The following is a 12,874-nucleotide window of genomic DNA, read 5'->3' as shown; positions in this document are numbered from 1 at the left end:
CATAGTCTTTTCAGTTTGTCTTGTATTAAACCAGCATGTCCCAGTTTGATCTGGCCATGGAACCCTTTTTAAACTGGAAAAATATTTTCCAGAAGCCCCTTCCCAGCCTCCATCCCCTGATTGTGTCTCCATAGACAACAGGATGCTTTGCATGGTACCAGGCCCCTCCGCACTTGGTACCGGGACATTCCCACCGAGGTTCAGCGTCTGGTGGAGGTGACAGCAAGCTAGATAGTGACGTTTTGATCAAGGCACCTGACACAAGGGAGTGAGTGGGTGATGTTTAGTTAGGCCCCAGGGAGGTAACGTATGAAAAGGGGAGGTACCTGGAATATGTAACGTACGCGTAATTGTTTGTAGCAGGGTATAAAAGTGTTACACAAAAGGGGCGCATCGGCCGACGTAGGGGAACAGACTGGGGCCCTCTGTCCCCGTAATTGTGCCATGGCCATTACTGCGGAGTGCATAACAGCTAGCGTTAACGTGGACGCCTATGGCAGGCGCGCGGGGGCTAGAGACAAAGAACCTCTCCCAGCTCTTTCTGACCTGGCTGGGTTGGGGGTGACTGGCAGGGGCTCATCCCCAGGGGGAACTGTCCCTCTTTTCTCTCTGGGGAGAGGGGGACACTAACCCCCCCCAGCGGCTCCCACAGTACCAGGACCCCCCCTCCTAGGCCATGGCTTGGTACCCCTGGCTCCAGCTCCCCCTTACCGCACTAGTCCCTGCCCTGCCCCCGCAGCACATTGTCGCGTGTGTACAGAGCGGGCGCCAGGCCTGACCCCCCGCACGTGTGAGAATGAGGGTGGCAGCCACAGCCGTGCTCACTGGGCTCACGCAGTATCCCCCCCCCCCCCCAAAGGAAAATTCCCACCGTGTGATTTCAGTAACGGCCGCGGCTCCAGCTGGTCCGTGGGACCCGGAGCATCCGTCGCGCGTCACTATGGCGGGCGCTGGAGCCAGGGTCTGAATGGGCCCCCACTGGCCCCTGGCTCCTGGGTACGGGTAGCTCAGTGGTTTGAGCATTGGCCTGCCAAAGCCCGGGGTGTGAGTTCGATCCTGGAGGGGGCCCGTTAGAGATGGGAGTAAATAGACTTTAACAATAAACAAGGAGGGCGCTGGGGCCTGGTCCCGCCCAGCTCTCGGAGACGAGTGGCGCCCGCGGGCTGCCCGCTAAAGCGGTTTAGCGCTAGGACCCAGCGGCAGCCGCCGGGAGGAAGTGACCCGGCAGCCGGGCGAGGGGGATCCCCGGCAGCGGCTGACACGTGTGGGGGGGGGGAGCTGTAGCTGCCCCTCCCCCGCTCTGCGCCTGCAGCTCCCGGGGGCGGTTCTGGCTGGGAAGCGACGGAGCAAACACCCGGGGCTGCAGAGCAGGGCGGCTCCGTGCTTGGCTGCTGCCCCCCCAGGGTGCTGGAGGAGGCAGGTGTGTGGCTGCTCCTGCTAGCGGGGCTCTGGCGCTGAGCTCCCTGGGCTGAGGAACAAGGGGGTCTGAGCCCCCCAGGGCATCATCCCTGCAGCTGTTTTTGTGGGGCCGGTGCAGAGATTGCAGCCGCTAAAGCCCCCCCTGTGTTCCGGCCCTGCCTGGTGGTTGTCTGCAGGGAGGGTGTCGGGGTGGCCCCTTCTGACCCCCTCTTTCGCCCCACAGGCCGAGGGGATCACGCCCACGTTTCGCTCCAGGTCATCTCATCTTCCAGGAGACTGGCAGGGGCTGGCTGCGATGGAGACAGCTCAGGTAGGGGATTGCCGGGGGGGCGGATGTAGGACACACAAAGGGAGAGGCTGGGTGGGGATGGGATGATAAACCTGCTGGGTTATGATCAGCCTGGGCCAGATTTTCTGAACAAGCCCATGGGGGGGGTGTTGGGGATGCCCCCCCCCTTTCTGAACCAGGAAACGCCCCACTGGGTAAATGGAACTGACATCCAGTGCTGGTATCTGGCACGCCAGGCCAGAGGCTGCTGGGCAATGCTAAGGGATTCCTTTCCCTGTCCCCAGCTCTGCACCCAGCACAGAGGTCCAGCACCCTCAGGACCTGAGTGGTCCCATACAAGGGAATTTGCCAGACCGGGGCGGTCAGGCCTCCAGGCTCTCCTGGGGGGCTGCCCCTCCTGGCCACCCCTTGGTCTCTGCTCCCAAACTGTCTGGGGTCTCCACTCCTGGTGGAGCTCCCCGGCCAACTGCCTGCTGCCCCAGGGCTGCTGGTGGGGCTCCCTGCCACCCGTGAGGGTGGCCCACTAGCCAGACCAACTCTGAGCACCTGGGACTCTCTGGTCCAGCAACATCAATGGACCTGCCAGACATGGATATCGCCAGAGGAGAGAGTGCTGGATGAGAGCGTTTCAACCTGTCGACGTGTGGGAAACGGGAAGACCCTGCCCTGTGCCATCTGCTGGGGGAACAAGGAGCTCTCAGCTTCTCGCACGTCCTCCTGGCTGCTCTGAGCCACGCGGGCGTGAGATTCTGCTCTTCTTGGCCTCCTCCCAGTCTGAACAGTGGCACTGTGACTGTGGGCGCTGAGCGGGGGACATGTGTTGTTTCAGGTGGCGGTGACCTTCGAGGAGGTGGCTGTGTATTTCACCCCGGGGCAGGGGGTGCTGCTGGACCCTGCTCAGAGAGCCCTCTACAGGGAGGTCATGCAGGAGAACTATGAGATGGTGACCTCGCTGGGTAAGGGATTCCTGTGCTGTTAGGGTTCTGCCCTGGTCAGTCGCATTAGCGGTGGAGGCTCACATAGTCCCCAGTTCCAGTGTGAGAGCCACATTCATCCAACAGGTGACCAGGGGAGTCAGAAACCTAATGGACAGGGTCATTCAGCTCCATCTCTCCAACTTTCAAGGGGCCAGAAGCAAGGTATGTACCTTTCTGTGTTGTTTCTCTTTCACACAGGGGTCATCTTCATTCCTGGGACTAGTTCCAGCTCTGGAGGAAGGCTCCAGGTTCTGCAGGCTTGGAAATAGGCAGGACTTGGCACCCGAAACTGTGTGCATGTGTCAACAAGTCCCGTAGACCCATCTATGCTGAGACCTCCTACGGAGATCTGACAACATTCCCCGCCCCAGGGATCTAAACTACCACTTTGCCATGTTGGGATAGATTAAACTCAAGGAATGTCCCTTGTGCCCAATCCTCCACCAAGATGCCATGTGCTACCATGTGCTTTGACCTTGCCTGATTTCACTGTCCACACAGGATTTCCTGTTCCAAAACCTGACCTGATCACCCAGCTGGCCCGAGGGGAAGAGCCATGGGTCCCAGCTCTGCAGGCTAGCAAGGAGAAAGAGAGCCCAAGAGGCACCTGCGAAGGTGAGGAACAAGGGAAACTGAGGCAGAAGCCGCTGGGACTCCCAAAATGTGCAGTGGGCAAGTGTTACCGGATTTGCCCATTATTTTGGGGTGTGCTCATTTATTAGGGTTACTCTTGGGGCGGGCGCAGCTGATAATTCTATCAATGTGCAGCTGGTATTCTGCTAGTACAGGTTGAACCTCTGTAATCCGGAACTCTGTCATCCGGCTACATCCGTCGTCCAGCATGAATGTAGTTAACCAGACAACCACATATCATGGTTATGGCCGAGTTTCCCGTGGTCCTGTAAAGTTTGTTTCCAGACCCCAGTCCTGGCTGTCAGTGTTCTGGGCTGTTATTTAGCTGTAATTTATCCCCAAATTGTAAGAGCCCAGCAGGCAGTGGAAGTGTTAGTAATGCTGCTAAACAATATTGACCTATAGTCCAGCAAATTCTCTTGTCCAGCACCAGTCCGGTCCCCAGTGTGCCAGGTTAGAGAGGGTCAATCTGTAACCCACTTGATGAGCAAACCACACAAGATTCTGGGGACATGCAGGGATCTTAAGCTTAGGAATAAAAACCGTTGTTGCAGAGTGAATGGGGAACCCAGAAAAAGCACCCTCAAAAGGTTAGTTATTTCCAGGGGAACCAACCAAACAAAACAGTTATAATATTAAATATTACTTAAATCTGATTACAGATTGATTTATTTGGTGATGAGCTTTCATGGGACAGACCCTCTTCATCATATCTGAAGAAGTGGGTCTGTCCCATGAAAGCTCTTTGCCAAATAAATCATTTTGTTGATCTTTAAAGTGCTACATTTCTGCTGCTTTGTTTTGTTGGAGTACAGACTAACACGGCTACCTCTGTGTTACCATTCTGATTACAAATGTTAGGGCTAGCGAGCCATACCAGATCACATAAGGCAGGGTCAGCATGTTATACCTACAGAGGGAGAAACCTTACCACTCCGTGAAGCTTGAACTGATCAGGATTGTCAGGTTGTAATGGCAGCTGGGGGTTCCCAGTGTTGGAGCAGGGCCCGCTCAGGATGACCAAGTGGAGACAAAGGCATCCCAACAGAACTGATGCAGAAGTCAGATCCAGGTAACAGAATTCTTTACTGTAGTAGGAGTAGGGGTTTCTTGTAGGGAAACAGCACTGGTTCAGTGTAGAATATTGGATTTGTGTATGGGTAAACTGATGGTTCAAGGAAGTATTCCCAAGTTGTTTTATTTAGGCTAGATGATAGGACTGGATCCTGCCTGGCTATGGGCAGTGTTCCTTCGAGGGAGCTCATAATACAATTGGGCAGCTTCTGTGTTTTGAAAGCCAACCATAAAACAGCAACAAGCACCGGCTAGATCAGGGTTTGGCAATAATTTCCACGGAAGAGCCATGCCAAGAAGTTTGGTATTGGTCGCAGGCCGGCTCTGGGTCCCCCAGCAAGGGCAGGGCCTTGGGCAGAAGAGGGAGCTGGGGGCTACAAAGAGAGACAAAACGAGTGAGAGTGAAAGAGAAACACTTTGTGTGTGAGACACACACTTTGTGACGCTGAGTGTGTGCTGCAGTGTGTATGTGACAGCGACTGGGTGCGTGTGTGGCACAGACTGGGTGCGTGTGTGCTGGCTGCTGCTGGTAAGTTTCGGAGGGAAGCCGCCCTCTGTCTCGTTAAGGGAAATCTGTCCTGCTCTGTTCTCCTGAGCGAGTCACTGACCATCCATGCTTCAGACTGGAGCAGCTCTGCTGTGTGTCTCTCCCTCCCCGGTCCCTGCTCTGCAGAGGTGGGGTTCAGGGACAGGGGAACACTCTGACCTCAGCACTACCCTCACCCCTCCACCTCGGCACAGCCAGCAGGAGAATCCCAGGAGCAGCTCGGCTGCAGGCGGAACAAGGTTGGGGAGGGTCAGCTGAACACCGGCTGCTGGCTGCAAGTCCGCATGCTCTGCTCATCAGCTGGGCGGGCCGGAGAGAAATGCTTGGTCAGCTGGATCTGGCCCCAAGGCTGTTTTTGCCCACCCCGGTCTAGATGGTCCCTCTTTGCTTTCTGTCCTTTGCTTTGGGCACAGGCAGTGACTCCTGTCTGGCTTCTCTCTCACTCAGCAGGTGATGGGACAGCAAGTGAGAACAAGGAGGTGAATCAGCAGCCAGAAGGGCCTGGGGATGTGGACCCACAGGAGGCATTTTTGAGAAGAGCTGACGGGAATGTTTCCCAGGGCTCGGAACAGGAATGTGCCTGGGGAGACGGCGACCAATCAGACGTTCAGCTGGGAAACGATCCCGGGAAGAAACTGGCTGAACCCCTTCAGTGTGGCGGGGGACGCAGTGATCCCAAGGACACGACAACCCAACGGACAAGTCACTGTGAAGAGAAGCCCTACCAGTGCCTTGACTGTGGGAAAAGTTTTAGCCATTGCTCAGGGCTTAGGTACCATCAGAGAACCCACACTGGTGAACGACCCTACAAGTGCCTGGAGTGTGGGAAAACTTTTGGGCACCGCTCGAACCTTAACCAGCACAGGAGAATACACACCAAAGAAAGACCCTATAAATGTCTCCAGTGTGGGAGTAGTTTCACCCTGAAATCAACACTTTGTAAACATCAGAAAATCCACAGAGAAGACAAACCCAATAAATGCCTTCAGTGTGCAAAGAGTTTCATTCAGAAGTCCCAGCTCCTTACCCACCAGCGAGTGCACATGGGTGAGAGACCTTTTAAATGCCGGGAGTGCGGGAAAAGTTATTTCGAGAACGCAAAGCTCACAAGACATCAGCGGAGCCATACGGGAGTGAGACCTTTTCAGTGCTCGGAGTGCGGGAGATCTTTCAGCCTGAAATCAAACCTCAAAGTACACCAGCAAACCCACACAGGAGAGAAACCCTATAAGTGCTTGGATTGTGGGAAGACGTTCAGTCGGAGCTCACACCTCATCCACCATGGGAGAATGCACTCGGGAGAAAGACCTTACAAATGCCTGGAGTGTGGGAAAGGGTTCAGTGTGAAATCATCCCTTAATACGCACCAGCAAATCCACACTGGAGAGAGACCCCATAAATGCTTGGATTGTGGGAAAACATTCACTCAGCGTTCGCACCTTAATAGACATGGGAAAACCCACAGGGGGAACCAGTCTTATGAATGCCTGGACTCCAGACCTCCGTCCCCCACCAGCCCCTGGACTGTGCTGTCCACGCCCTTGTTCTCTGCAGGCAGAACGTCTCTGGGAGCAGCTAACGCCTCCCCTCCCTGCATCCCCCAAGGTGCTAGGCTCCGGAGAGCAAACATTAAGGGACCGGGTGGAGGGGGTATAGAGAGAAAACTGGGGGCCGAGTGGTGGGAGCTGGGGAGCTGGGGAATGGGGCTGGAAGAGACATGGGGCGGGCAGGTGCCCACGCAAATGCCTTTGGCGGGAAGGACAAGGGGCAGAACTTTGGGGGGGCCCTCGCAACTACCGAGGGGCCCCTGCACTCGCAGCAGAGGAGGGGCCCCTCCCACGCTTACCGGCAGCAGTGGAGGGGAGGGGAGCGACCTGGCCCCAGGCAGCTTAGCCCCTGCAGCCAGGAGCAGGGGGTGTGGAGCGGCCGGGGGCCACATGTCTCTGTGTCCCCCTGCTGCTGCTGTCAGGAAGTGGGGTGGTGGACAGACCCCACTGCCAGCGCCAGAGCTCTGCTATTCCCCTGGGCCACACCCTTTGGGGGAGGGGCTCTGAGGGAAGAACCAGGGAGAGGAGCAGAGGCCTGGGGCAGAGGGGGGGTTGTCCTGGACATCCCCCAGGATAGTAGTGACATGGGGAAGAGTCTGGTGTGTGGGAGGGGGGTCACATGGCCAGTGCCCGTCTGTGTCCCCCACCACCTGTGGCTCAGGAACCACCTCACCCTGCCCAGCTGGGACCAGTGGTGGCCCCCAGCTGTCTGTGGTGACCCATCTCTGGCTCCTGGGAGCTGTGGATACCCCCTCCCCTCATCCTGCAGCAGCCCTGGTGGGCAGGTTTTGGCTGCTACAGAGGGCAGGGGGACCCTGGAGCTCCGAGCTGCCACCAGCTGAAGTCACGGAGGTCCCTGGAAGTCACAGATTCTGTGACTTTTGCAACCTCAAGTTTCTTGGCTTCCGTGTTCCAGACCCCTCCCCCCGTTAGCAGAAGGATCGTTAGTCCCTGAGTGCCCCGCCATTTGGGGCCTGCTTGTCTCATTCCCCATTTGACCCACGTTACACCGGGCCCTGCTGAGCAGCATTCGGCCTTTGTACGTTTTCTCCCTTTTGCATCCAACTTCACTCCTGCCAAACACGGGGAGCAGAGACCATCAGACCCCAGCCGTGGGATGGAGCGTTTTAGCCCGTCTCTGCTCTGCCCAGCTGTGGGGTTCCTGTAGGACTGTGCAGCTGCCTAAGAAGCCCCACCAGGAGCTAAGGGCTGCCCTGCAGGGAGCTGCTGTGGCTGGGACAGACATCCCTGTCCCCTAGCTGCGGCGGCTCCCTGGTGGGGTCAGGCGCACATGCCCTTCTGCTGACCGTGGGAGCCCCAGGTTGGAAGCAGAGGAGAGGCGTGCTCCTCTGGACCCAGCATCAGGACCGATGAAGCAAAGAGCTTGAGTGTCTGCAGCCCAGGCCCCTGTGTTCCATGCCAGCCCTTCCTGGCCATGGAGGGGTGGCTCTGCCCACAGCTGTTTTCCCCCTCACCAGGTGTCACCTGGTTCTCCATGCTTCGGAAGGGTAGTTTTGATGTCTGTGATCCTGACTCAAACTCCTGAGTGCTGCAAAAGAAAGAGCCCTAGACCTGGGAGTGAGTGGGCAAGTCCTGCTGAACCTGAAGCAGAGTTTGACCTTGCTGATCTTACACCTGTTTCCGTCTGTGGCTTTCTCTGCACTGCAGGGTTACTTCTGAAAGGAGCATTCCCACTGCAAGAGCATTTTGAGACGGAGCAGTCATGCCAGAGAGCCCAGTTTCAAAAGAAGAGCAGTGCTGGGAGGCCTCCCTGGAGGCCCATGAAGTCATGATGACCTCTGTTTCCTACCCACTGAGTCAATTTTGGAATTGAAAGGCGGAGGGGGAGTCAGTGAAAGTCATTTGTTTTGGGGGAGTTGTTATTTCAAGTTCAGTGCAGACCCAAGGTTGTTTTTCCCACCCCAACTCCCTGGAAAAAAGTGAAGACAAGCCCTGTTGGTAAAATTTCTTCCCAGCTTTTTCTAGGCTTGACTGAAACCCTTGTGGTCCGGGTGGAACATAGGTCCTCTACAAGTCTCCTCCACTTCACTCCGTCTCAGGACAAAACTTCTAGCTTGTTCCAGGAGTGCCCCAGTTGTTGTCCTTCAAGCTCAGTAGATCTCCACGTTATGCGAGGTCTTCCTCTTTCGCGTTTTCCTCGTGGGTTCCATTGGAAAGCTTGATGGACTCTGCTTGGGTTTCCGTTCCTTGGGCAGGCCGTTTGGACGTGGTCTTTGATATTAGTTTGTCAAATAGGGTGTAGTTCAAAGTTATTGAAGACTTCACAAGAAAAAATCATTTGCTGGAATAGACTTTTTGTACATATTATTTTACACACACACCCTTTGGCGTGAGTTTTTTTTTTTGTGTCATTTGAACAATGACAGCGATCCGTATCCCTCAGCACACACACTGGGGGTGTGAACAAGATTGGCCGCCAGAGGCAGAGGCTGAAATGGAGAATGAAGTCACTGCCTGATCCTTGCAGCGATGGGCAATACCGTGACGAGAGGGCGGGGTTGGGCTTATAAGAAGCACCCAGAATTTTTTGAAGGCAAAAGGCACTATGCTGCCTTCACTGAAAATACAACACAGATGCCACATATACGCACACGCACTCACGCTGTCCTGTAGGTGGTTTTACAGTTTCCATTCTGCTGTGGCTCAGATCAGTCTAGTGGCTAGTTACTTTGTGGGGAACCTCAGGAGCAGAGCCTCCGTATTAATGCTGGTGTCCTATGCGGCCGAACTCACATTCTACAGAGGGCGTGACCACTGTTGGGGGAGACTGCAGAGGTAGAAGCTTTGGGATGCAGGGGGTTGCCAGCTGTCCTGGACCAGATGCCATTTGCTGCAGTAGCTTCTTGTCCGGCCGGTCCCACTCTGCAGCAGGGCAGAAAGGGGTGTTGTGACCATGCTACCAACTGGAGAGAAGCCAGGGTTAAATGGATTTCTCTCCGGCTGCATGGCCACTCTGGAGTCCAGCCCATGCTCATGCCGCTTGCCACCATCTGGTGAGCAGGGGCTGGGCACTGCCCAGTGGGGCTGGTGGCCAGGGCATGGAACTGGGGATCTCGGAGCCGGCACTGCCTGCAGCTGTGTAACGTCCCATCCGTAGGTAGCTGCCGCATTTGCAGCCTGGTATGGCTAAGAATGGTCCTGCCAAGGAACTCTGGAGCCTGGAGCCTGGAGCCTGGAGCCTGCAGTAAGGAATCCCCTGAAGGTCCCAAGCTGCTGGAACGTGGGGCATGAGCCTCTTCAGCTCCTTCGTCTCTGCATGCAGGTAACCCCGGGAGCTCCCTGGCCATTGCACCCAACAGAGGAGCTCCTGGAGCTTTGAAGCCTGGCTAGAAGTCCCTCCCTTCTGCTCCCCAGTTGGGGTGAGGGGTCTCCCAGCCCCCCAGCCCGTCTCTGCAGGGAACTGGGGTACTCTAGCTCTCACAGGTGGGCAGGGGCAGAAGGCTTCCAAGGTGCTTAGGTTGGGGGGTGAGAACAGGGTTGCCACCAAGGTCCCATATAAGCTGCATGGCCGTGCGGCTGCCTAATAAGCCCCGTGCAGAGGCTCAGGGCTCTCATGCACAGAGCTGTCACAGCTGGGGAGGAAGCCCCGATCCCCCCAACAGCTCCCTGCTTGGCCCAGGGGAGAGCCCCTCCTCCAGCCTGGGAGAAGAGATGCATCCCTTCAGCCCCAGCAGTCTCAGCCCCTTTTGGAGGGGAAGTAGGTAAAACAAATATCCCCATTAAATGCAGCCCTGCCTTTAAGCCAAAACATTGGGCACTCTTCAGCCCCACCACCATGTTTCGTCCCTTCCTTTGCAAACTGTACTCCTCATGGTGTTAAATCTCTTGAAAACATTTGTTGGATTGCTTCCTTCTAGCTTTGAGGGGCGTCCCAGCTCTTTTTCCATCACAAAAGACCCCCAAACAGCAGCTTGCCTCTGTGAACTTGCAAGCTAATGTGAAAGAAAAGCTTGGGAAATGCTCAATTAAGTACTCCTGGACTTTACAGAGCCACAGGAAAAATGTCACCACTACAGTTCCCTGGCTCCAGCACATCCTTCACCCACACCTCATGGCGTGTCATGGTGGAGCCCCATCCACTCTCTTCCGGCTCCAGTAGGCAAAGGAGGTGACACAGGCCCTGCAGCTTTCTTAGACTAGCTTGCTGGGCCCTGATTGGCTGTTTCTCATGCAGTTGCTCCAGGCCAGGGGTGTCCAACATGTGGCCTGCAGGCCAGAATCTAGCCCATGGAGCCTTTTCATCTGGCCCATGCACTTGGCAGTGGCGCCATGTTGAAAGCTGGTTAGGTGGCTCTGAGCCACATGTGGCTCTTTCAGGAGCCATTTATGGCTCCTGCTGCTGCCACCGCTCACTCCTCCAGCTCCCTGCCCTGCTGTGCTGAAAGAATAAAATGCAATTTAATTGGTTTAATGGCCACAACTCTCCGGCCGACCATTAAACCAATTAAATTGATTCCCATTATTTCGGCGCGGCAGTGCAGAGAGCTGCATATGCTGCAGGTGGGGGAGGAAGTAGGAAGGTTTGCGGGGAGCTGAGGATGAGACATCGGCCTGGTGAAGGTGCAGCAGGAGGCAGCAGCACCCAGAGCTTCTGTGTAAAGTAAATTAATCCTGGGTTTGAGGCTGTGAGGGGTTAAGCCCAGGGCCAGGGGAGCAGTGGTTTGGAGCTGTGAGAGGTTTAAACCTGGGGGGATGGTTTGAGGCTGGGAGGGGTTTAAGCCGGGGGGGGCCATAGTTTGGGGCTGTGAGGAGTTTAAGCCTGGGGGGTGCATTTTGAGGCTGCGAGGGGGTTTAAGCCCGGCGGGGGGGGCAGCTTGGGGCTGCAAGGTGTTTAAAACTGGTGGCAGGTTTGTGGCTGCAAGGGCCAGTGGTTTGGGGCTGCAAGGGTTTAAGCCTGGAGGGGCAGTTTGGGGCTGCGAGGGGTTAAGCCTGAGGGGTCGGTTTGGGGCCATGGCTGCTACATTCTATCCTGAAGAGGGCAGTAGAGGGCCTCTAAGCTGCCTACAGCAGGGGTGTCCGACCTCTTGTCATGGGGGGGGGGGGCACATGACAATTTTGTACATGTTCTGCAGGCTGAACACAAACTGGCCCCATCTCCCAGCCCAGGCTTAACCCCTCACAGCCCCAAACCAACTCCCCAGGCTTAACCCCTCACAGCCCCCAAACTGCCCCCCCCGGCTTAACCCCTCGAAGCCCCAAGCTGCACCACCCGGCTTAACCCCTGTGACAAGGCCTCAGGGCCTCGGCCACCCTGTCCCGGGGCCCCAGATTGCCTGGTCTCCCTGGGGCCAGGCCCCATTGGCCCATGCAGTAATCCACCACTGGCTGGGGAAAGTGAATATCACCCCCTCTGCCCTCATTACTGCAAGCAGCTATTGTTTCACCAATCCTAGAGAAACCTTCACTTGCTCCCACTTGGCTCTCTCTGCCCCATCTCCCTCCACCCTTTTAAATTCCCTTAGCAGGGTATCCATCTCCATGTTTTCCTCTACGTCAACAATTTCCCGAGCCTTCTCTTCTCCCAACGTCCCCTCACAGAGACTTCTTGCGATTTTGCCCCATCTCCAAATGGCAGTTTGGGCAGAAAAATAACACTTGGAAACGATTATGGAGACGATGAGGGAAAAAAAAAAGATCTAACACCAAAAAGGTTCATTACATTTTTCCTGGGGGCAAACTTGCCAATATCCCCTGAAATGGCCTCATAGGCCAAAAGGGTGACTTCTTTACCGTAAGTATCAAGATGGGGAACGAAGAGTTAATCATGGGATCTCCAGTCCAGCAGAGGAAGGGTAAACACCATCCAAGGGCTGGGAAAAGAAGCCAGATGTGACTTGAAATAAGGAGCAAGCGAGAGTAATGAACCTTCGGACCAAGTTGCCCGGGGCTGCGGGGGCCTCTGCCTCCCTGGCAGTTTTTAAATCAAGATTGGCTAATTTTCTACAGGCTCTGCTGTAGAAATTATTGCGGGGAAAGGTCTCTGGGCTACCTTATGCAGGAGGTCAGACTAGATCAGCCATTCTCAGACTGAGTCAGAACCCTAAAATGGGTCATGACCCCTTTGAAATGGCATCACCAGGGCCAGTGTGCAGCCAAACCCTGAGAGCTTTGGTTTGGCTCAGACGCGAGCTCCAGAAATCACTACTGCCCAGGTCATGTAGCAGTTCCTACTGCAGAAAGGAATCACAGTCCAATGACCTGTTAAGTGAAAGGATGCTTGTTCAAGCCCACCAAGGGACAGCAGTGATGCTGGGTGACTCAAACGCTCCCCTTTTAATTAGGACAAGGAGTAATGGACTTAAGCTGCAGCAAAGGAGGTTTAGTCTGAATGTTAGGAAAAACTTTCCAACTGTCAGGGTGGTTAAAC

At 55.6% G+C, this 12,874-nt stretch overlaps 1 protein-coding gene across 2 annotated transcripts; it reads left to right on the top strand.

The window, feature by feature from the left end:
- Positions 1 to 1,244: 1,244 nt before the first annotated feature.
- LOC142020638 (uncharacterized) lies at positions 1,245 to 8,819 on the top strand. Of its 2 annotated transcripts, none has more exons than XM_075008689.1 (6): positions 1,245 to 1,420; positions 1,643 to 1,729; positions 2,538 to 2,664; positions 3,187 to 3,300; positions 5,390 to 6,544; positions 8,155 to 8,819. In XM_075008689.1, the coding sequence occupies exons 2-6, from the start codon at positions 1,715 to 1,717 to the stop codon at positions 8,277 to 8,279; spliced, it is 1,536 nt and encodes a 511-aa protein (XP_074864790.1). In that variant the 5' UTR covers positions 1,245 to 1,420; positions 1,643 to 1,714; the 3' UTR covers positions 8,280 to 8,819. The 2 variants fall into 2 exon arrangements, with proteins under 2 accessions (XP_074864790.1, XP_074864789.1); XM_075008688.1 differs by having other exon boundaries at positions 5,387 to 6,544.
- The last annotated feature ends 4,055 nt before the right edge of the window (positions 8,820 to 12,874 follow it).

This window comes from Carettochelys insculpta, chromosome 14 (genome assembly GCF_033958435.1).
Source record: "Carettochelys insculpta isolate YL-2023 chromosome 14, ASM3395843v1, whole genome shotgun sequence".
NCBI classification, from domain to species: domain Eukaryota; kingdom Metazoa; phylum Chordata; order Testudines; family Carettochelyidae; genus Carettochelys; species Carettochelys insculpta.
The sequence above is the reverse complement of the archived record's forward strand: the minus strand, read 5'-3'. Positions and strand labels throughout refer to the sequence as shown.